This window comes from Boleophthalmus pectinirostris, unplaced genomic scaffold (assembly GCF_026225935.1).
Source record: "Boleophthalmus pectinirostris isolate CB_2022bp ecotype Guang Dong unplaced genomic scaffold, ASM2622593v1 HiC_scaffold_12, whole genome shotgun sequence".
In the NCBI taxonomy this organism is placed as follows: domain Eukaryota; kingdom Metazoa; phylum Chordata; class Actinopteri; order Gobiiformes; family Gobiidae; genus Boleophthalmus; species Boleophthalmus pectinirostris.
Window position 1 is genome coordinate 23849917 of NW_026571018.1, and position 23233 is coordinate 23873149.

Below are 23233 nucleotides of genomic sequence, written 5' to 3' on the forward strand. Positions count from 1 at the left end.
GTGTGAAGAGTAACCTACATTTTCACTCAAGTAAGAATACTCACTGTAAAATATTTTACACAACAAAAATGTCTGAAAACTACTCAAGAATGTACAATATTATTGTAAAGTTACTCAAGTAAAAGTACTCTGTACCTGACTACCATCTAGACTTTTCTAAGTGAGTAGAGTTGTAGGGTCAAGTTGCTGTTTGGAGGAAATGTGATCCCAGAGGGTGGGGCAGCCCTGTGGCTCATCACTCACTCTCCTCCTCCTACGAGTGCCTGTCATGTTTCTGATATGAGCCCGTATCCAACTCAATGGCTGGATTATCAGAACTGCTTCTGTGGCTCTCCAGGACCTCAATCTACACCCTGACAGCTGACACGCTGCAACAAGGACACCACGGATCACCTTCACTCCAAAAGTTGAACTCGTGCCTATATTTATCAAAGCAAATTCCAGAATTAGAGGTCTAAAGCAAAAGCAGCCAAGGTATGCCTGAGAATGACTTGTGGAGAATTGAATGTAACTTGAGCAACATAGTCTTTGAAAAGTGACTCTGCAGATGTACCACTGTAATGGCGGTGTAGAAAACCACTTGTCAAGAGGAATTTAAGAAGACTGCTCTTGAAAAAAGAAAAAAAAAAGAAAATACTGAGTACGTGGAGATGGTGCGATCAATGCAAGGATATCTTTGATGAAATTTGGATAATTAGTCGAAGAATCTTCAGCGAGACACAAAAGTAAGTTGACATAAAGAGGTGAAGATGCTTCCTTTTAACAAAAGTGAATGTGATAGTAATATTTCATAAAGATGAGGATTTTCTGCATGGCCCAATTAAAGGATCCCTATGGATAAAGTGATCTTGTTTTAACTAATTAGCTCAGAAACTCAGGGGGATGCTACAAGAAAAGAGCCCAGATATTTCACACTGAAATTATAGGCCCGTTATATGCTTTTGTGTGAGACTGTTTATACACAATAACAGGGCAGGAAAGAGTTAAAGAGTTTGTTTAAGTGGGGCTTGTGGTTAGCCGGCCTCCTGGAATTCCTGCAGAGTGCAGTAAGTGTATCTTCAGTACACACAAATCAATACAGATGTTTAGATCCTTCATGGTTGTTTAAGAAATCTTCATATAAAATGCTTTTCAACTCACATTTATCATTTACATAGATTTTCAGAATTTAGAGGAAAGAGGCTGAACTAGCTGCAATTATGTGAACCAGTATAGAACTATGCTGTAACCTGGTCTGAGCGCATAAATGTAACTGCCAGCAGAATTAGATTGACTCTGTTAACCTTCATGTCTTGTGCCTCAGCTGTGGTGTCATGCTGAAACTATTGTTCAAAAAGCTTTCTTTTTTTGTTCTCATATGTTAGGGTGCACTATGCTTGTCTGCTGTGTCTGGAATGTTCCAGAGAATGACATTAAAACTTATCTCGTATTTATTTATTTATTTTAATAATAATAATAATATATTATATTGGCCAGCAAGGCTCCACCTTGTCTCCCTGCAGATAAATATGATTAATGCCATGCAGTGAAATATTCAGGCAAAGCAATAACATCTTCATGGGGACTACAAGGGGCTGACCATTCATCAGAAAAGTTACATAGTGTGCCTTTAATTCTAAACAGCAGTATCCAGGATGAAGTGGGAAAAGCTGAAGCCCCCTGAGCCTGACGACCCGATGTGCTGCTGTGAGTGTGATCTCTCCCAGTGCTGTGACTGTGAAGACCTGGACAAGGCTTTTAACAGGTGAAACAGTCCAAAGTGCTTTACAACTTGTGAGCTCAAATCATGTAGGCATGTAACAGAGTACACTAGCGACATCTGCTGGACTTGCTTGATACAACTGCTACACGCTGTTATAAAATTTGTATAAAATGTCTAGATTTGTATAGCAATCGATTAGTTGAACACAAAATATATTAAATGAGGGTAGGGGTAGGAATTAATAACAGAAGAAAAACGTCTCATTATTAAAACAACAACTTTAGTATTTAAGGAATGAATGATGCCTATAATAAGTTTCCTATTTTGAATTACATAGGCTATACTTCAAAATAGATTAGGAAAAGTTTTTTTTAAAACAATATTCTTGTGTATTAAACATATTATTAAGTATATAAACTGTTGCTTACTTTTGGAGATCATATGAAATAATAGCTAGACTATATTCGCTTACTACAAAGTCAAAGTGTAGTGTGACAGTATGAGGACCTAAGTTCAAAAGGGTTTTCCTTGTGTTACTTAAGTTACTCTAGTTTCCTCAGTAAACATGATGATATGATAATGGAGAAGGGCCAAGAAGTACCAACATTTTTGTATGCCAAAAGGTGTAAGACATATTCCCTTGCAATTCTCAATGGACCTGATCAGAGGCTTTTTTCTGTTTCCCTGTACAGCTGGCTGAAGAGCAAACACCTCAAATGTGGTTTCCAGTCTCCAGTTTTGCGGGCCATAATTGATAACCTCGAGATCTCCATGATCCCAGCTCTGGTATTATTGCCTCTCCTCCTCCGAATTGCAGCTCTACACTTTCTTTTGGGCGTGACTGTCCTGACTGTCCTGCCTGTCCTTGTGCTCTGGTACTATTATGCCACTCACCAAAAGAGGCGCCGCACCCTCTTCTTCCTCACGTTGGCGCTATACTCTCTGGCCTACATGTATTACCTCTTCATCACAGAGATTTTACCTCGGGGAAATGTCAGCCACATGCAGCTCTGCACCGTCACCACTGGCATGATCCTGACCATCGTCTCTCTCATCAACACCAAAAAAGGCCCAGGATTTGTCACCCCAGATCTATACGACACACAGAAATATGAAAGCACAGAAGTTAATGGAGATGTAAAGTCCCAAACAACGAAAAAGTCCAATAGAGGCAAGTGGGTGCGATGTCCTGTGTGCAAAATCATGAGACCTCCACGAGCAGGACACTGTCGAACCTGTGGGGCCTGTGTCCAACGCCTGGATCATCACTGCATCTGGTGGGTCATATGCAAGAGCTTCACTTATCAAGCTGATGCTACTTTGGGCTACTCTGAACAAGTCCCCAAAAGTACCTTTCACTGTTAGTATAACATTAGAAATACTTTACAGTATGATGTGAAGTGTGTGATAGAGTAATTATAATATGTATGAGTAAGAAAAGTAGTTGTAGGTACTTTAAATGCATTTTTTTTGTCTGACTTGATGAGATGCTGCAGGATAAACAGCTGTGTGGGACAATCCAACCACCGCAGTTTCCTGTTGACCCTGGGTCTCTTCCTGGTGACATCTGTGTATGGCATGAGCCTGGTTCTGCACAGCATCTGCCCAGGGCACTATGTGCTGACTGCTGCCTTCTACTGTCCAGGAGTCTACTCACACTACAGGTAACTGCTGGATCACTTACTATGTATGATATGTGATACAGCGGATTCTGTCAGACTGATGTGTTTGTGTAAACAGTACAGCTCTGTGCTTCACCTGTGTGTGGTACAGTGGAATCATCACAGCTGGGCTTTTTTACCTGATGGTGGTACAGCTCCTAAACATCAGCTTCAATGTAACAGAGCGTGAGGCCCAGCTGGCCCTCAGGAGCGGCACAGGGCAGTGGCGTCTATGTGGACTGGTGCTGGTCACAGGAGAGTACTCACACGGATTCACTCACAACTGGCTCGAGTTTCTCACCATGACACGGTGCTCCTCTCAGGCCACTCACACAGACTTGGTCTAGTTTACAAATGCATCGCCTGAAAAGCATAACAACACAAAACAAAGAGCAGCTCAAAAGACATAACATAGTGGCTACAAGAAACACTGATATCCAGTGTATGTAATGTAATTTTGCAAATTTTTTATAATTTCATACTTGTGCATGCAAACAATTGTTTGATGTATTAAACTGTAATAAAACATGTATGCAATAAGCAGTTATTCATGTATACATCATATATTAGAGATATATAGACCAGTGTGTAATGGCTGCAGTCCAAGCAATAATTGTGACAGAAAAGATTAAGCAATGACACCTTTGTTCAAAGTTTGGGTTTACAGTGACTGAGCTTCACTACATTTTATTGGTTAAAAAAGGAACATGTATAAGTTTTTGATGGTGGTAGATCTCCTGCATGTATGATTCCATAGAAATAGAAAGTTAAAACCATACTTCAGAATATTGTCCATTGAGATAATGAAGTTTTCTTACCATGCTGTGGAATATTACAACAATGGAAAAACATTTCCATGGAAACAAGTAGGTGAAGGCCCTCCTCTAGGCCAAATAAGACTCATTTTAGTTACGGAGATGCAAGCCCACTCTCTGGTGTTTCTATGTTCTTCAGTGCAATCTAAAATTAAAAACAAGTTTTATTTTAGTTTGGCTAAAAAGTGGCTGAAACCATTATGAAAACAATAATTAAGGTTTTCAAGCATTTCCATTGCCACACAATCAAGGATACAAGCTGTTTCTTTGGCTTTTTGATGCAAAATTAGAAGATTTGAGTCTATTGATATGTGTTTGTTAAGAGCTTCATCTTAATAAACACATATCAACCCGTTGAAATTAATCATCTAATTTTCAAGGGAGCCCTCAAGTTCAGCAATATATCAGTAGACAGCAGTGACAAAGTGAAATAATATAATACAAAAAAAAACAAAAAAATGATTTAAACATACTTAACATAAACAGACATACACACACACACAAACAAGCTCTTAAGTATCACCTTCCCACAGCATTGTTACAAAAACTGAGTTGCTCTATATATATATAATGTGTTTCTCACCTTCCACGGTGGTTGGTCTCTCTCACCCTCATCAAGCTCGGGTCCTCTACCAGAGGCCTGGGAGCCTGAGAGTTCTACGCCGTATCTTTGCTGTTCCCAGTACTGCACTTTTCTGGACTGAGATGTCTATTGTTTTTCCCGGTATCTGTTGAAGCCACTCTTCCAGTTTGGGGGTTACGGCCCCAAGTGCTCCGATCACCACAGGCACCACTGATGTCTTCACTTTCCAGGCTCTCTCCAGCTCCTCCTTGAGCTCCTGATATTTCTCTATTTTTTCTCATGTTCCTTTTTCCTGATATTCCCATCGCGTGGTATTGCGATGTCCACCACCACAGCTCTGCTCTGTTGCTTATCCACCACCACTATGTCTGGTTGGTTCGCCATCACCATCCTGCCCGCCTGTATCTGGAAGTTCCACAGGATCTTGGCTCAGTCATTCTCCACAACCTTTGGAGGTGTTTCCCACCTTGATCCTGGGGTCTCCAGCCCGTACTCTGCACAGATGTTTCTGTACACTATGCCCGCCACTTGGTTATGTTGCTCCATGTTTGCTTTCCCTGCCAACATCTGACACCCTGCAGTTATGTGCTGGACTGTCTCAGGAGCCTCTTTGCACAGTCTACACCGTGGGTCTTGTCTGGTGTGGTAGATCTGGGCCTCTATTTCTCACGTGCCCAGGGCCTGCTCTTGAGCAGCCAGGATGAGTGCCTCTGTGTGTCCTTCAGACCAGCCCTCTCAAGCCATTGCTAGGATTTCTCGATATCAGCCACTTCTGTTATGTTTCATTGGTATGCCCTGTGTAGGGGCTTGTCCTGCCATGATGGTCCTTCCAGCACCTCTTCCTCTGGACCCCACTGTCTGAGACATTCTCTGAGCACCTCATCTGCCGGGGCCTTGTCCTTGATGTACTCAAGGAGCTTGGATGTTTCATCCTGGACAGTGGTTCCCACACTCACTAGTCCTCAGCCTCCTTCCTTCCAGTGTGCATACAGTCTCAGGGTGCTGGATTTGGGATGGAACCCTCCATGCATGGTCAGGAGCTTTTGTGTCTTAACATATGTGGTCTGTATCTCCTCCTTTGGCCAGCTTACAATCCCTGCAGGGTATCTGATCACTGGCAGGGTGTAGCTGTTGATTGCCTGCACCTTGTTCTTGCCATTGAGCTGGCTTCTTAGGACTTGTCTCATCTTTGCAGGTATCTGGCCGTAGCCGCTTTCCTTGTTGCTTCTTCAAGGTTGCCATTTGCTTATGGGATACCAAGGTACTTGTAACTGTCCTCAACGTCTGCTATTGTTCCCTCTGGGAGTGCAACCCCCTCTGTGTGAACAACCTTCCCTCTCTTTGTCACCATCTTGCTACATTTCTCAAGCCCGAATGACATCCCAATGTCTGTACTGTAGATCCTTGTGGTGTGGATCAGTGAGTCGATGTCTCGCTCGCTCTTAGCGTACAGCTTGATGCCATCCATGTAGAGGAGGTGACTGATGGTGGCCCCGTTTCTGAGTCGGTTTCCATAGCCAGTGTGGTCAATGATTTGGCTGAGGGGGTTCAGACCTATGCAGAACAGCAGTGGGGACAGTGAGTCTCCTTGGTATATGCCACATTTGATGGACACATGTGCAAGTGGCTTCCCATTGGCTTCAAGGGTGGTTTTCCACAACCGCATCGAGTTTGCAATGAAAGCTCTTAGAGTCCTGTTGATATTGTACAGCTCCAAGCACTCAGTGATCCATGTGTGTGGCATTGAGTCATAGGCTTTCTTGTAATCAATCCAGGCAATGCACAGGTTGTTCTTACGGGTTCTGCAGTCGCGGGCGACTGTTCGGTCAACCAGGAGTTGGTGCTTGGCTCCCCTGGTGTTTTTGCCGGTGCCCTTCTGTGCTGCACTCATGTATTGATCCATGTGCCATTTATCTTAGCAGCGATGATGCTTGGCATGAGCTTCCATGTTGTGGAGAGACAGGTTATTGGCCGATAGTTGGATGGGACTGCACCCTTTGAGGGATCCTTCAGGATCAGGATCGTATGCCCTTGGGTTAGCCATTCAGGGTGAGTCCCATCCCTTAGCAGTTGGTTCATTTCTGCTGCCAGGCGCTTGTGGAGAGCAGTGAGCTTCTTTAGCCAGTATGCGTGGATCATGTCAGGGCCTGGTGTGGTCCAGTTTTTCATACCTGAGATGTCTGCCACTGTGATGGTGAGTGGATTCTGTTCAGGGAGGTTGCTGTGGTCTTCTCTCACATCCACCAGCCACTGTGCATCGGTGTTATGTGATGCCTCCCTCTCTCATATGCCTTTCCAGTACCTCTCAGTCTCCAGCCTTGGTGGGTCTGCTCTGGTGTTATTACCCTGCCACTGAGCGTACACTTGCGCTGTTTGTGTTGTGGACAGCCGGTTTATTCGTCTGGCTTTGTTATCTCGTGTGTACATCTTTAGGCGGCTGGCCAAGGCTTGGAGCCTTTGTTTGGCAGTTTCGAGTGCTTCAGGTATTTGCATCTGGTTGTACCTCTTGGGTACTTGCTTTTTCATTGCACCTTTCTGGGCCTCTGACATTTGGCTCACTTCTCTCTGCGCCTCCTTGATTTTAGCCTCTAACCGTCTTTTCCATGGTGGGTATCGTATCTCATGGCCCCCATGGTTGCTCTTATAGCCCTACATCTCTAACTAAACTTCTAGTTTTATCTATTACATCTTAAACTTTCAAATCTGACAATGTGAGTGCATCTAGTCTTCTGTAAAACTTTACTATCCTTTAATTCTGTACTCCTGACCTGAAAAAAAAAAAAACCTGGGATGCATTGGTGTTTGCAACTAAGATGCTAGATTATTTGATAAATAACTGCCTATTATCCAATAGATAACTTAGCTATATGATCCATGACACTATTAATAGGGGACATATATGTGCAAACACAGCTATCACAAAATATGCATGTTTGAGAGGCATTTGCTGTACTTGTTTTAACTGGCCTGGTATTTAGGCCGAAGGATGTTATAACTCTAGTAGTGATTTATTTTCTTTTCACCAAGATGATATATTGGAGATACCTGTGGAATAGGGAACTATATTTTTATACTGAAGCTTAAATCTGAAAAGATAAAATGAACTTCAACTGAACCGACAACCTTTCTGTACATAGCCTTCATTTTTAGGGTCAATTATGCTATGCACATTGGATGTCATGCCAGAACTGCTGACAGAAGCACTTGTTGGAGTCAATGAAATACACAGAAGTGAGGTCAGTTTGTGCATGATTTTATATAAGAGCCTGAGCCCTGTAAATTGTGGGTATTTTTTTTTTTTTTTTTTTGAGGCCCTAAAGACACTATCCTGTGTGAACAAGGTAATATTTAAATTTTTTAGGGGACTAAAGAGGCTTTATATATTCGAGTACTTTTTCATGAAGAAAGAAAATCCTGCACATTTAGTCCATGTCCCTCCAGAGCTCAAACCCCTGCCCCTCACCACTGTGTATCACCATGCAGCTCCCCATCATCACTTTATAACTTTTTGTTTGTACGCGTTCACAAGACTAATTACTGTATTAGAGCACTAGCGCAGGCAAATCTGAATTTTCACATTCAGTATACTTCCTTCATCACCAGGCCAGCAAATGTATCGGCCTTGCTCCATCTGCTCGCACTGGGGTTAAATTCCAGAAGCAGAGAACTGGGCAGGACTGTTGCGCTCCAGTACAACATTAAATTGGCACAATGGCAACACACATTGTGTTATTAGAGTAGGTAATAACAGGAATATATTAAACTATACATCAAAATGAAACTTGTCACTCATTATGATTGATTCCTTTGTGTCTTGTGGGATGGTACCCTGCTGTCAGGTCTACTCAAGACTGTCATGCATGGACAGATCCCAACTCCATGCTGAGTGAGCATGTCTGTTTATGCTGGAGGGAGGGAGGAAGGTGGGCTCTCTCTGCTGTATAAAAAGATGCTCTGCAGAGTCTTAAACTTTATTTGAGCTTCTCTCACTGAAAAAGACAAAACCTGCCAATATGACCTTCCTCACCACAGCACTAACTCTTGGACTAACTCTCTGCTTCTTCTGGGCATCTGCAGACATCCTGCCACAGTCAGACTTCAACATTGAGGGGGTAAGAAACATTCTAAACATTTTAATAGTTGACTGTTTGTTTTCTATATTCACACAACCTTGTCTTTTTACTCTAGTTAAAGTCCACAATTTGATTTCGGATATTGTCATATTCATATTCACTTTATTTATATAGCACATTATACAAACAAAACTGTATCCAAAGTGCTGTACAGAGATTATAAAAACAAAACAAAAAAAGGAATAATGAACAAAACAAACAATAAAATCTCAAAATCAACTCTAAAACAAACTGGAAGCCAGTGTAACAAAGCTAAAATCAAGGTTGTGTGCGTATGTTTTTTGGTTCCAGTTAAATGGCGTATGACTGAATTTTAGACCAACTGTAAGTGTATATAGCTAATGTCAGATAAAACGTGCATTCCACTAGTCTGAATAACATAAACAATGAGATAAAAGTGTACACAGCTTGGTCTAATTAGTAAAAAGATAAACAAGGTTTAATTTTGGATAAAAAACACAAATTATTTAAAAAAAAACAAAAAACAAAAACCACATTCACTTATCATCAACCGTAGTGTCACTATTGTCGGTGGTTTACTTGCTGTTTGAGAGGATTAAACTCAATGAGGGGGGTCAGTATTACAAAACACAATAGCTCAGTTTTGGCTTCATTTAGACTTTACATTAATAAGACACAGAAAGAGAGATATTACGGGGGCAGAAGCAAGTTTTTTGGGTGTCAGGGAATATATTTATAGTGAGTACTCGCTGTGGCCCAATAACATAATAACTGCAATAATGCATGGCATTAGATGCAAAAGAACAAAAATTCACTTTCAGTATATTCACATCAGTGGTCTTATATTCCACTTGCATTAACATTATGCGTCAGCTTATTTATTACATTGCAAACTTTCCAAAAATGAATTTACATGGTATCTAGTTGGAATTTCAAGAATGTGTTTATAAAAATGCAAGTGTCTGATGAAGATACTGTACTCTTGTCAGATGTCAGGAAAATGGTACCTGACTGGATTTGCAACTAACGCTCAGTGGTTCATCATACATAAGATAACCATGAGAACAGGCACGTCAACTTTCACACCAATGGATGGGGACTTAGACATGCCCTTTGAAAGTCTCAAGTAAGTAATGTTGTACAATAGAGCTCAATTAGCACAGTTCACTAATATCAGACACTAACTGTATGTGCAGCCCTGATGGCACTTGCTTCAGAATGCACAGCTTGGCCAAGAAGACTGGTGTGCCTGGAAAATTCACCTATGCTGGTGAGTGCCACTCTGTAACATTTAGATGCATTCTAAATATGACATCCAGATGGAGTTTTGTGTAAACAGTATACATTCTTTTTTGTCAGGCCATGGAAGTATGAATGACATGCGGATAGTGGACGTTAAGTATGATGAGTACGCACTGATTTACACAGTCAGGACCATTGGAGATACTTCAGATGCTGTCATCAAAGCTTACAGTAAGAATTTGTAATTTTTTGTTATTGTTTTCTATCTAAGCAAAAGCTTGATATAATTAGATTTTTTTTTTTTTTATAGGTCGTGCACAAGAGCTCAGCTCAGCTATACAGGAGAAGTTCAAGCAGTTTGCCTTGGAAAATGGGGTCCTCCCAGAAAATGTGGTCATCTTGCCCAAGAATGGTAATGTACAAGTTGTTTTCAAATTGTATTTTTATATTAACTGAACAAGCATAAATGTATTTTATTTCCCATAGGTGACTGTCCTTCTGAATAATTGCCTTGAGGACTAAACAAGACCTTCAAGTCTTTGTGTGAATTTGGGTGGTAGATGGCTACAATTAGTTAAGTTATACATTGTTCTAATGCCAATATATGTGAGCCATCCAGACTCACAGTGCCATATTGAACAGAAAAGTTCAGAAGTTTGTAGTATAGATCTAAAGTGATGTGGCACTAGCGAGCCTGTGTTAGTGTAATAGTGTGATTTTAATGTGTGTGGGTTTTGTTTTTGTTTTTTTTTTCATTTTGCATGTTCTAGTTTTATGCTTTTACTACATCATTAGTAGAGCTCCACCTCCCCAGCTGTGATACAACTGAATGAATAACAAATCCTCACACAATCAGCACATCTGAGGTGTGAGAGGAGAACAAAAGATGAGAGGGGAAACTGGCACATCATGAAAGCAAGATAGTGGACAATTATTTTCAATATTGCCAAAAAATTTTATTTCTTTTAAATCAGGAATCAGAAAGATGAGAACGGAAAGCTCCCATTTTATCCTTTTTCATTGCATTTGTTGCCAGTGTTAGTGCAGTTAATTTTGACAAGTTTTATTTTCTAAATTGACTTGCTTTATAATTTTAGCTTGTATTATTGCATTATTTTAATTTGTTCTTTTTGTAAATACTCAAAATTTTACCTGGTGAAATAAAACTTTTCTTTAATTGTAATGGTATCTTTAAAATGATGCAGTATCTACTTTACTGCTGTCTAACAGTGTGCCAGCTTTGCCATTACAGAAGATGACCAGAGAGCACAGCTTAGCCTGAAAAAATGTCAGGTAAGGGGAGAGGAGAACAGGTTTCACATCTGCCATCTACTGGTGAAAAATCAAACAAACAGATAGTATCCTAAAACTACACCCACTCCAATCTGCATATAAGGTGAATAAGGGCACGGAGAATCTTCTTTGTGGACTTCAGTTCAGCCTTCAAGCCTCCAGAGGCACCTAATGATCCAAAATTGCAACAACTCAACATCTCCACCAGACTGATCCATCTCAACCACTTCTCAACAGACAGTAGATTGTATGGTTGGGTGTGGCCATATTCTCGGCCCTCACAATAAACACTGGTGCACCACAAGGGTGTGTGCTTAGCCAATTTCTTTACACACTCTACACAAATGACAATATGAGTCCCTCCACAAACATAATATACATCAGATATTCTGATGACACTGATGTCCTTACTTTACTCAAAAATGATAATTCAGTTATGGACTACAACAAGACCCCGAGATACTTGAACTCCTCCACTTGGGGCAGGGCCTCTCCACCCACCTGGAGAGGGCAAGCCACCTTTTTCCGGTCGAGAACCATGGCCTCGGATTTGGAGGAGCTGATCTTCATCCCAGCCGCTTCACACTCGGCTGCAAACCGCCCCAGTGCACATTGTAGGTTCGATGAAGCCAACAGGACAACATCATCTGCAAACAGCAGAGATGAGATCCTGTGGTCCCCAAACCGGCCCCCCCTCCGGCCCCTGACTGCACCTAGAAATTCTGTCCATAAAAACAATGAACAGAACCGGTGACAAAGGGCAGCCCTGGCGGAGTCCAACATGCACCGGGAACAGGTCTGACTTACTGCCGGCAATGCGAACACAGCTCCTGCTCCGGTCATACAGGGACCGGACAGCCCTTAGCAAAGGGCCCCGGACCCCATACTCCCAGAGCACCCCCCACAGGACACCACGAGGGACACGGTCAAATGCCTTCTCCAGATCCACAAAACACATGTGGACTGGTTGGGTAAACTCCCATGAACCCTCGAGCACCCTATGGAGAGTGTAGAGCTGGTCCAGTGTTCCACGGCCAGGACGAAAATCACACTGCTCCTCTTGAATCCGAGGTTCGACTATCGGCCGGATTCTCCTCTCCAGTACCCTGGAATAGACCTTACCGGGAAGGCTGAGGAGTGTGATTCCCCTGTAATTGGAACACACCCTCCGGTCCCCCTTCTTATACAGAGGGACCACCACCCCGGTTTGCCAGTCCAGAGGTACTGTCCCCGACCGCCACGCGATGTTGAAGAGGCGTGTCAGCCAAGACAGCCCCACAACATCCAGAGACTTAAGGTACTCAGGACGGATCTCATCCAACCCCGGAGCCTTGCCACCAAGGAGCTTGCCAACCACCTCAGTGACTTCAGCCAGGGTGATGGACGAGTCCGCCTCTGGGTCCCCAGTCTCTGCTTCCTCCTCGGAAGACGTGGCGGTGGGATTGAGGAGATCCTCAAAGTATTCTTTCCACCGTCCGACTACATCCCCAGTCGAGGTCAACAGCTCTCCCCCCGCACTGTAAACAGTGTTGGTGAAGAACTGCTTCCCCCTCCTGAGGCGCCGGACGGTTTGCCAGAATCTCTTTGAGGCCGTCCGATAGTCCTCCTCCATGGCCTCTCCAAACTCCTCCCAGCTCCGAGTTTTTGCCTCTGTGACCGCACAAGCTGCCTCACGCTTGGCCCGTCGGTACCCATCAGCTGCCTCAGGAGTCCCCCGAGCCAACATGACCCGATAGGACTCCTTCTTCAGTTTGACGGCATCCCTTACTTCCGGTGTCCACCACCGGGTTCGGGGATTGCCGCCGCGACAGGCACCACAGACCTTACGCCCACAGCTACGGGCGGCCGCATTGACAATGGAGGTGGAGAACAGAGCCCACTCGGACTCCATATCTCCAACCTCCCCCGGAATCTGGGAGAAGCTCTCCCGGAGGTGTGAGTTGAAGATCCCTCTGACAGAGGGTTCCGCCAGACGTTCCCAACAGACCCTCACGACACGCTTGGGTCTGCCAGGTCTTTCCGGCTTCCTCCACCGCCAGCGGATCCAACTCACCACCAGGTGGTGATCGGTTGACAGCTCAGCCCCTCTCTTCACCCGAGTGTCCAAGACACGCGGCCGGAGGTCAGATGACACGACGACAAAGTCGATCATCGACCTCCGGCCTAGGGTGTCCTGGTGCCACGTGCACTTATGGACACCCTTGTGCTCGAACATGGTGTTTGTTATGGACAAACTGTGACTAGCACAGAAGTCCAATAACAGAACACCACTCGGGTTCAGATCAGGGAGGCCGTTCCTCCCAATCACCCCTCTCCAGGTGTCACTGGCGTTGCCCACGTGGGCGTTGAAGTCCCCCAGTAGAACAACGGAGTCCCCAGTTGGTGCACTATCTAGTACCCCTCCCAGGGACTCCAAGAAGGCTGGGTACTCTGCACTGCTGTTCGGCCCGTAGGCCGACACCACAGTGAGATACCTGTCCCCGACCCGAAGGCGCAGGGACGCGACCCTCTCGTTCACTGGGGTGAACTCCAACACGTGGCGGCTGAGCTGTGGGGCTATAAGCAAGCCCACACCAGCTCGCCGCCGCTCCCCGCAGGCAACACCAGAAAAATGGAGGGTCCAACCCCTCTCGAGAGGTTGGGTACCAGAGCCCAAGCTGTGCGTGGAGGTGAGGCCGACTATATCTAGCCGGTACCTCTCAACCTCCCGCACAAGCTCAGGCTCCTTCCCCCCCAGTGAGGTGACGTTCCACGTCCCTACAGCCAGGTTCTGTGTCCGTGGACTAGGTTGCTGGGATCCCTGACCCCGACCTCTGCCTAGTTCACAGCGCACCCGACCCCTATGAAACCCTCTGCGGGTGGTGAGCCCACAGGAGGGCGGGCCCACGTCGTCCCTTCGGGCTGAGCCCGGCCGGGCCCCGTGGGCAAAGGCCCGGCCACCAGGCGCTCGCTTTCGAGCCCCAACCCCAGGCCTGGCTCCAGGGTGGGGCCCCGGCTGCGCCATACCGGGCGACGTAACGTAATGACCGAAAGGACAAGATCGCGGATACAAGCGGCCGAAATGAGTTTCCTCCGCAGGGTGGCTGGGCGCTCCCTTAGAGATAGGGTGAGGAGCTCAGTCACACGGGAGGAGCTCGGAGTAGAGCCGCTGCTCCTTCACGTTGAGAGGAGCCAGTTGAGGTGGCTCGGGCATCTTTTCCGGATGCCTCCTGGACGCCTCCCTCGGGAGGTGTTCTGGGCATGTCCCACTGGGAGGAGGCCCCGGGGAAGACCCAGGACACGCTGGAGGGACTATGTTTCTCGGCTGGCCTGGGAACGCCTTGGGGTCCCCCCAGAAGAGCTGGAGGAAGTGTGTGTGGAAAGGGAGGTCTGGGAGTCCCTGCTTAGACTGCTGCCCCCGCGACCCGGCTCCGGATAAGCGGAAGAAAAATGGAATGGAATGGACTACAACAACACAACCATAAACTTCACCAAACGATATAATGCCAAACACCTCCACCTCAATGTCACAAAAACAAATTAGGCCCCAATTGTCCAAATTACACCAGTGATAAGGTTAAGTGGGCCACCAGATGATGAGAACCTGCAAGTGTCCTACAAGCATGAAGTAGTGTCCTACAGGAATATGGATTTAATGCAACTGGTTGTGATTCTGCTGCTAACTTTGTGCATTGTGGAGTGCAGATTTATTTACTACTTTCAACTTGACCAAGACAGAGCTACCTGAATTCTTCACCTTTGTTGGTAGGTGCAGCTGTGATTATACTTTCAATATTTATCACAAAATGTCCAGATTATTCTATAAAAATAGTGACCTTAAACTTATTAGCCAAAAAAAAAAAATTATAAAAAAAAAAAGACTAAATTAAAAGCATTTTTTTTCCCCTTTTAATTATTTTGGTTGAAAAACATACATCCTTATTGTGAAAAGGGTTGCATCTCCACAAACCCGACTCTTATTTGGCCTGGATGAGGGCAGCCTCCTTTTTGTTTTCATGAAAATGTTATTTGCCTATAATCTTCCATGGTATGGCATAAAACTTATCTCCATGGAAAATGTGCCGAAGTAGGATTTTAACTTTGTTTTGATGGAATCATGCAGGTGACATGCCACCTCCAGAAAGTTACATTTCTTTATTTGAACCTTTTTTTGACCTCTATTTAAACAGTACAGTATCACTGAGATTAGGAGTCCCTTTGTTAGGAGAGTCTTATCCCAGGCGGGCTAATGTACATGCTTTTAATAATAGGGGAAACTTATGCAAGCGCAGGGAGAACATGCAAACTCCACACAAAAAGGGCCTATCTGCACCACCACACCGCCCAAAAGCACTGTACCTTTACCTTTGCTTTGTTTTTCAAACATTCAAACATTAAATATTCTCTGCTTTACATCTGGGAAAATGTTTCTGGAGCATGTGTTTACAGCTTGTGAACCAATGGTCAGTCTACCAAAAGAGCTCAAGCGAAGTGCTGAGTGCAAGGATACAACAGGTGACCACTAGCAATTATCAAAATAAACAGTATAAAAAGATTTAATTTGATAGCTTTAGGGTAAACACGATATAAAAACATTTAAATATTTCACAATGTGAAGCTCACAGTACACCCAGGGAGTTATTAAATAAAAACATTTCCAAAATTATTTAAATTATACATTTTTTATAAACCATAATCTCATTTGCTTTGTTGAATTAAAACCATTTGACATTTCCTCAGCATGTCTTAAATGATGGCCTTAATCTACACTAAAACTGCTAGCATGTGAACTGTGAAACAATGAAGAGGTTCAGTTCTAAAAACACGTGTTTTTATTATTTTTAAACAAGTATGCTGTGGTACATCCATAACAACACAGTTCGGAATCCATTTCAAGTGTTTACATCTACACGCTTTGTACATGTTGTATACAAAACAATAATTTACGTCCCATAGAGGTCTAGTTACACTCAACTATACAAGTAAATGAAATAAATATATAGAGAACAAAGATGGTCACATGAGAAAACTTAAAAAGCAGAATCCCACCAGCACCAGGTTTTGAATTTGCATCTTGATGTGCATTTCATTTTTACAAAAAGTACATCAGAAAACTGCACACCCTTCTCAGTCACTGATGTTGCATTCACACTGAACACAAATGAAGCACCTTTCAAAATGATTTATATAATGTTCAATTTAAATTAAGAAAATATTTTGATAAAAACAGTTAATATGACAGCCATCTGGCTCATTGATATAAAGATTTTACTACAACAGGATTGGGCAATTGTTCTGGTCCATAAAAAATATACTGCATAATTGAAGTACATGATTAGTAAGCAGTTACAGAACTGCACCGTTCCACTGTTTCATTAGAAATTGTCAGACATAAATGTGGGCACATGCACAGTTGAACACACGCCATTACTTAACCAAGTGACCAAGTGCTACTGGAAACAATATCATAGCAACTTGTTATTGATGCAAACAATTACCACTTTGCATTTGAGGGAAATTGATGAATACAAAAGTAAAAAGTGTATCTACTACAAAGACATCTGCACAATCTGCCATGCAACTGTCACCACATGGGACATGCTGTTTCAAGTGCACGTCCAAGGGAGGGTCGGTTTCTAAAATTATGTACATGTGTATACATTTGAAGACTTACAAGCCTGGGAATGTCAAAAGTTGAAAAGAACATGAACTAAGTGCAGCACAAGCACTCTACACTGTATACAGGTGGATGTTTTCTGAATGGTGCCTGGTGGGTGTGTAGTACAATAAAACAGTTCTAAGCTGTGGCACAGCATGTGGCTGCTTTGAGTCACTCTGTGTGGACTACATCTTTGTGATGACGCATAATGTGCTGGTTTTTCTCTGAGGGCCGTCTGAAACCTTTGGAGCAAATCTCGCAGCGATGAGGATAGTCTTTTGTGTGGATGGAAATGACATGGCGTTTGAACCCTGAAGCATCCCCTGTGCTGTAGTCACAATACTGGCACTGGTAAATTCTTCTCTCCTTTTGTCCTTTGCCAATCACTACTGTGACACTGCTGGCCAGGCTGGCTGCGCTCACTCGGGCCGGAGGACCAGAGCCACTGGAGCCACTCACTGACTTTTTAGGAGAGACTGCTGAAGCGTTTGCCTCTGGCCGCTTGGGCTCAGTCTTTTCAGGAGATGCCTGTTGCTCTTTTGTGTGGACAGACAAGATATGGCGACTGAGAACAAAAGGATCTGCTATTTTAAAGTTGCAATGTCGGCACTGGTGAAGTTTCTTGCTGCGATGGGATAGGGAGTGCTTTTTTAGTTCAGATGGCCTGTGGAAGCCTTTCCCACACACCGCACATTTATGGGGATAGTCTTTTGTGTGGACAGAAATTATATGGCGTTTCAAATCACTGGAATTGGAACTCTTGTGATCGCAGTGGGCACAATGGTGGGTTTTATTCTCCTCATGAGTCAGTCCATGTTGGATTAGCTCCTCCTCCTCAGCAAAAGTCTGAAAACAGCGCTCACACTTGAATGGCATTTCTTTGCTGTGTTTGGTCTTGATGTGAGTCTTAAGGTTTGACGAATCAGCAGATTTGTAGTCGCAATAGAGACAGGAATAGGGCTTCTCACCCGTGTGTGTGCGCATGTGTTTTTTAAGTTCTGACGGGTGACGGAAGCCCTTACCACACTCCACACAGATGTGAGGGAAACTTTTACTATGCACAGCCAAGAGGTGGCGATTTAGCAGCCCCTGTTCAGCAGTTTCATAGTCACAAAACTTGCATTTGTGCAATTTGGAGGGTGGAGGTGGTGGCTGGCTTTTGGGTTCCCTTTGGTGCTGCAATCTGTGTGTGAAAAGCGCCGACTGCTGGTGGAACTCCTTCCCGCATATTTCACACTCAAATGGAGCTTTGCTGCTCAGAGCATGCACCTCCATATGGTTGTGGAGGCTGGCCTTCTTATTAGTAGTGAAATCACAGTCTGTGCACTGATACTTTTTCCTGGTCAGAACATCCTGGTGGTGATTCTTGGTGTGCCGCTTAAGGAACCCACGCGACTTGAACTTCTTTCCACACAGCATACATGGATAAACTGTTAGAGGTTGCCCATAAGGCCCGATGATGATAGCTGGAAACAATGACAAAACAAAACCATTAATTGTCTTTTACATGCATATAAACAGCAATACCAACAGTGTGGTACAGTGATATTTCATTTACCAAAAATGCAGCACGTGCAGGACTAGCATTTCAAATACAGCAAACTTCAGCACAGCAAAAGTTTATGACTCACCTGTCTGCACTTGCCGTGGCTCAGACCTCCTCTTCTTGCTCCTTTGTCTACTGAGTTCATCAGTTCTATCAGACTCATCAATGTGCAGCAGTGCACTTGCTGCCCCATTACGATTTTCACAACCCTCGCCATCATCAGCACCTGTAGAAAAAGCGGTTTATAACTATGGCAAGGGACAATGCAAGAGAAAAGTCTTGGCTTATCTTAGTTTTTAAATTAAACTCTTCAAACTAAGAGTAATGTTAGATAAATTCACAGAATGAGTGGAAATACAGTTTCACATGTGATGATATTTTTAAAGAAAACGACTAAATAGATATATTTACTTCTCATAAGCAGTGAGCAGACCTGAATGTAGGATTGCACCAGAGCTAAATTTTTACCATTACCAAGCCTGAATCAAAATTAACGCCAACCTTCTATTCAGCACACCTATAGAGAGCAGAAGGAATGAAGGTTTTTTTTTCCCCAAGACAGGACTTTATTGCTACACAGTCCACGAAGCAGAAAGATGGGATAGGAGAGATTGAAGGAAATGAAGTGAGCACTGGGACAGACCGCTCCTGTGGCTACAGGAGAGGTGAGTGCAGCTGCTTCAGCACCTAGTGTCCACCTCTGGACCTGCGCTCTTAGGTAGTGGCTTGGTTGGAGAGCGCATAAACGGCTGACATAGCAAAGGAGAAATTCAGGTGTAGTTCAAAGATGTCTTCAATCAAAAACTTTTCTCCAGTTGACAGAATTGAATTTCTCCTTTGCTATGGATCCTATGTGGGAAGCTGTGGGATTACACAAACGTAAAAGGCTGACCACCGTCTAGCTTTCCGCGATATGCGTATCTCTGCATTTAGGCAGAGGACGTTTCCTCATTACAGCAATTTTTCCATGAATATGAGGTGAATTGTAATAAAAACACAGCATTTTACAGCTTAACGTGTAAAACCACATCCATGCATTCACCATGCGTGAGCTATTTTAGGAGTATAACTTCCTCCATGCCTACTCTGCTCCTGTCCTTGTGTCATGCAAGTCAGGCGCAAACAACGGAGTGAGAGAGCATGAGAGAGAGGCAGACAGAGAGAGGGTATGCAAAGGGAAAGACGCAAACTCATAGTTCATGTTAAAATACTATTAGACTCACGTCAAATTATTTGTTAAATGCATTAGGCCTATTGGGGGAAAATAATGAATTGCAATGAACATATTTAAAAACTTGATGCCTCTGAATGTTGTGCATGTATGAGCACACACAGAGCTGAATAATGTGAATGAGCAGGCTGCTGGCTTGTTAAAGTGATAAAATTATTGTAATCAAACACATAGCACATTTAAATGGTTAATGAATCACGATTAAAATATTTCATAGCTTCCTAGACTATTTTAAACATAAGACCTTCTGTGTTCTTTGTTCACAAATTGGCAATAGCTTACCATGGTTTCCTTGATTGTGTCGAGAGTCGCCTACAGACATGTAAACCATTTTCTCTCTGAGTGGATGTCCAGAGTCAGCCAATGCCATATTCTCATTGTCACTAATGTCTACAGATTCACCTGTAGGGAAAATGTGATTTCAATGATCATGAATAATAATAATAATAAAAGCATAAAGCTTATAATTGTGTAAAATAGACCTCAAAATCAATGACAATGACAGTACACACCCATGTCGTCCTCTCCAGAATCTGCTTTAAAGATGTACACCTTGATGACTTCTTGTCCATCTTCGTCCTTCTCCACTTCATGATCCTCCACAGCTCCCTCTACTGTCACTTCTGTCCCATCTTCAGACACCATTTTACCAGCTTCATCCACTTAAAAGTAAAATTTTTTTTTAGGAAATCGTGAGAATAACCCTTGTTTTCGACAAAGACATTTTAAAAAATCTTCACTCACAAGATATCATTAAGTAGTCTCCACAGCCGTCCTGGTCCTCGTCCTGCTGTTCTGGGTCCAAGCCGTCCTCTGGGATGTCACTCATGGCTACTCCTTCCTCGTCTCCCTCTAGGGCCATCACACAGGTCTCTACAGCAACATCTTCATCTTCATCGCAGTGTACATACTCAGAAACCACATCCTCAACTGCATCCTGGATGACTAGCTCCTCTGAGGCAAACCTGTGAACCGCCATGCCTTCCCCCTCGCCTTCTGATACCAACACAGTCTCTTGAAGCTCCACAACAAACTGCCCGCCGGCACCACCCTCATCTGCAAGAAGCAGGATTACCCAGTTAGCCAGTTAACAAGCCAATAAATAACATTATGTTATTTTTTTAATACTTGTGCGGGCTTGACCAAATACAAATTACAAGTCATCTTCAATTTTACAGATTTATCCATTATATGAATCATTAACACATATCATGTCAGTTATCTGGCTAACAAAAGAATCCTGCTTCTTGAAATACCCCAAAATACAAATTGCTTAAACACAGACAGGTAAAGAAAAATGAGAAGTCCTCAATTATCTAAGTCAAAAGGTTCCCAAACGTTTCAGGACGGGACCACCCATGCAACAAGCCCAAAACCCAAACTGCTAAAGAAACTAATGTTTGTAATGCAAAACATTAAAAACCTGTATTAAATTGCATGTATTTTACCCAGTTTCACTAAATGTACCAATACTAAATATATAACTGGTTAAAATTATGTCTTCCAAGTCATCTCAGAACCCCATGTCAGTGCCTCGAGACCTGATCCCCAGTTTCAGAACCTATGATCTAAATAAACGCATAGCAAATTTATACAGATTTGTTCGGGAACTGATCAACTAAATTTTCCCTTTAATATGTCCCCTTTCTGTGAAGAGTCTAAACACGTTAATGTATGAGTTACCCGATCCGTGTAGTATTAACTTAGGCTCGCTGGATTGTATAGAAAGCCTGGTGTCATCCTCATCCATTGTCTTCGCACTGCATTTGTTACTGGAGAGCTGGAAACAAATTATGGGGAAACTTAGATTGCCATGCAACCATCATAGAACAGTTGAAATTAAGAAAACCACATAATTACAACACAGGAGTCAAATTGAAAACCAGCTTAGATATGTGTTATAAAGAATCAATGGCTGTGGTTACAATGCGCACTTAAAATGTGATAATTTTTTGAAGACTATTAAAATGACATGCAAACGGCATAATTATATGATTTCTTTCTGATCAATTTAATGTTCAGTGTTATGCCAGAAGAACGTGCAATCTGATATTTTACGTTCCCATTTAAGAGGAAAAATTGAGAAAAGCAGCGCTATACCACATAGAAATTGGAGAAAGAGGATGCAGATGTAAACAGAGGTGGCTAGTGCAGCTCGTGTTCATTCATTGATTGATTCAGTGTAAGCACCATCCCCCTTTTCAAGTGATAGAAAGGGGTTGAAAACAATTAACATTTTAGAGTATTAAGATTAAGCCTTTATGAACATGACCGGTGAAGAACCGTTGCTCTCAGCCTTGTTTATTACTCACAAAGCTCATAGGCAGCCTCACAACCGTCTGTGAAGATTCACAAGGAATTAAACATGTTTAAGATGTATTTAAGTTGTGCAGTCGTAAAGCTACTATGTCAAGAAATGTGGGAGTGCATAATGGTCTGTAAATGTATCAGTAGCATTCAGCCAGGGGGAGGAGGGCTACACATCCCTCACATTCTCTACAGCGTCTTTCAGTCAGAGCAGCATGCGCCATTTTGTTAGCCAGCTATCCAGCGAAAGCTAATTTAACAATGGCTGAAATGCGCATCTCACAGTGGGGAAACATGTGCGGTTGTATAATTTCTGTACAGTGCAGGATGCAATAAGGAATCTATAAAGTATAAACAACTACGGAGTAAATTCATGCGTGCATGCGAAGCGTTTTGGTGCAGACAAGCGAGCTAACCGGATAGGCCTACATCGCCAATTATGGCCTACGCCGAGGCCTGGGCCTGAGTTGAAAAGGCCCAACCCTCTGCGGCCTCTCAAAGAGAATAAAGAGCAAAGCTCTGCATGCATACAAAGGCAAGGCGATACAACCACACATCACTCGATATGGGCCTCGAAATAGCAAATGTGAGCGGCGTACCAGATTTCTCCTACTGCAGGGATGGCCTCTCTCCCTCGTCCTTCCCCAGGCCGCTGCTTTCCCCAGACTCGGGCACGATTCAGACGGGATTTTGTGTTATTTGGGCGGGCCGCAGAGAGGCAGAGAAGGAGGGGTTATGGGTTTCTTCTGGAGCTCTGCTGAAAGCGTCTAGAGCCAGGTCTTGTCCTGCTACAGCCCCCCGCTCCTCCAGCGCCAAGGCCGCCGTCAGCACAACACGTCACAGGAGAACAGGGCAGGAAAACGCGGAAGAACCGATGGGCACAACTGCTGGAAATACTGCACTACTACCACAGGGTATAGGCCATCACCGAGCGCCTTCAAACACTGTGCCAAACCACCCAGGGCCTAGATTATCCCCATTATTTATGGCCTATGATCGATTCGTCTCGTGTACGTGTTCGTATGATATGTGGGAGACGGGCTACTTGTGTTGTGTTTGTGACTGACTGGCCTTTTGCTTCTGACGAAAAATACAAAATCTTGCCTGCAGTGACCAAAAGC

The 23233-nt window shown here is 43.5% G+C and overlaps 2 protein-coding genes across 5 annotated transcripts; one reads left to right on the top strand and one right to left on the bottom strand.

Annotated features, from left to right (window-relative positions):
- The first annotated feature begins 620 nt into the window (after nucleotides 1-620).
- On the top strand, nucleotides 621-11562 carry LOC110158582 (palmitoyltransferase ZDHHC23-A-like). Its single transcript, XM_055148243.1, has 12 exons — nucleotides 621-725; nucleotides 1627-1744; nucleotides 2395-2979; nucleotides 3199-3366; nucleotides 3443-3673; nucleotides 5467-5473; nucleotides 9845-9981; nucleotides 10052-10125; nucleotides 10215-10328; nucleotides 10408-10514; nucleotides 11328-11390; nucleotides 11494-11562. Exons 2-12 carry the CDS (start codon nucleotides 1635-1637, stop codon nucleotides 11560-11562), a joined length of 1665 nt encoding a protein of 554 aa, XP_055004218.1. The 5' UTR covers nucleotides 621-725; nucleotides 1627-1634.
- A 4974-nt stretch (nucleotides 11563-16536) lies between these two features.
- On the bottom strand, nucleotides 16537-23050 carry LOC110158429 (zinc finger X-chromosomal protein). Of its 4 annotated transcripts, none has more exons than XM_055148618.1 (7): nucleotides 22712-23050; nucleotides 21509-21585; nucleotides 20550-20861; nucleotides 20318-20467; nucleotides 20088-20207; nucleotides 18660-18800; nucleotides 16537-18494 (listed from the first exon to the last, which is right to left on the bottom strand). In XM_055148618.1, exons 2-7 carry the CDS (start codon nucleotides 21549-21551, stop codon nucleotides 17200-17202), a joined length of 2061 nt encoding a protein of 686 aa, XP_055004593.1. In that variant the 5' UTR covers nucleotides 21552-21585; nucleotides 22712-23050; the 3' UTR covers nucleotides 16537-17199. The 4 variants fall into 4 exon arrangements, with proteins under 4 accessions (XP_055004593.1, XP_055004592.1, XP_055004595.1 ...); XM_055148617.1 differs by having other exon boundaries at nucleotides 21489-21585; nucleotides 22712-23048; XM_055148620.1 differs by having other exon boundaries at nucleotides 20550-20657; nucleotides 21489-21585; nucleotides 22712-23047.
- Nucleotides 23051-23233: the final 183 nt, after the last annotated feature.

Bases quoted from the DNA above. Each gene is read 5' to 3' on its own strand.
- LOC110158582 (XM_055148243.1), top strand. From the start codon at position 1,635: ATGAAGTGGGAAAAGCTGAAGCCCCCTGAGCCTGACGACCCGATGTGC. The intron at 1,745-2,394 runs GTGAAACAGTCC...TTCCCTGTACAG, and splicing joins CTGGACAAGGCTTTTAACAG to CTGGCTGAAGAGCAAACACC. The intron at 10,515-11,327 runs GTACAAGTTGTT...GCTGTCTAACAG, and splicing joins TCTTGCCCAAGAATGGTAAT to TGTGCCAGCTTTGCCATTAC.
- LOC110158429 (XM_055148617.1), bottom strand. From the start codon at position 21,555: ATGGATGAGGATGACACCAGGCTTTCTATACAATCCAGCGAGCCTAAG. The intron at 20,862-21,488 runs GTAACTCATACA...TGCTTCTTGCAG, and splicing joins GTTAATACTACACGGATCGG to ATGAGGGTGGTGCCGGCGGG. The intron at 20,208-20,317 runs GTGTGTACTGTC...TTTTCCCTACAG, and splicing joins TTCTGGAGAGGACGACATGG to GTGAATCTGTAGACATTAGT.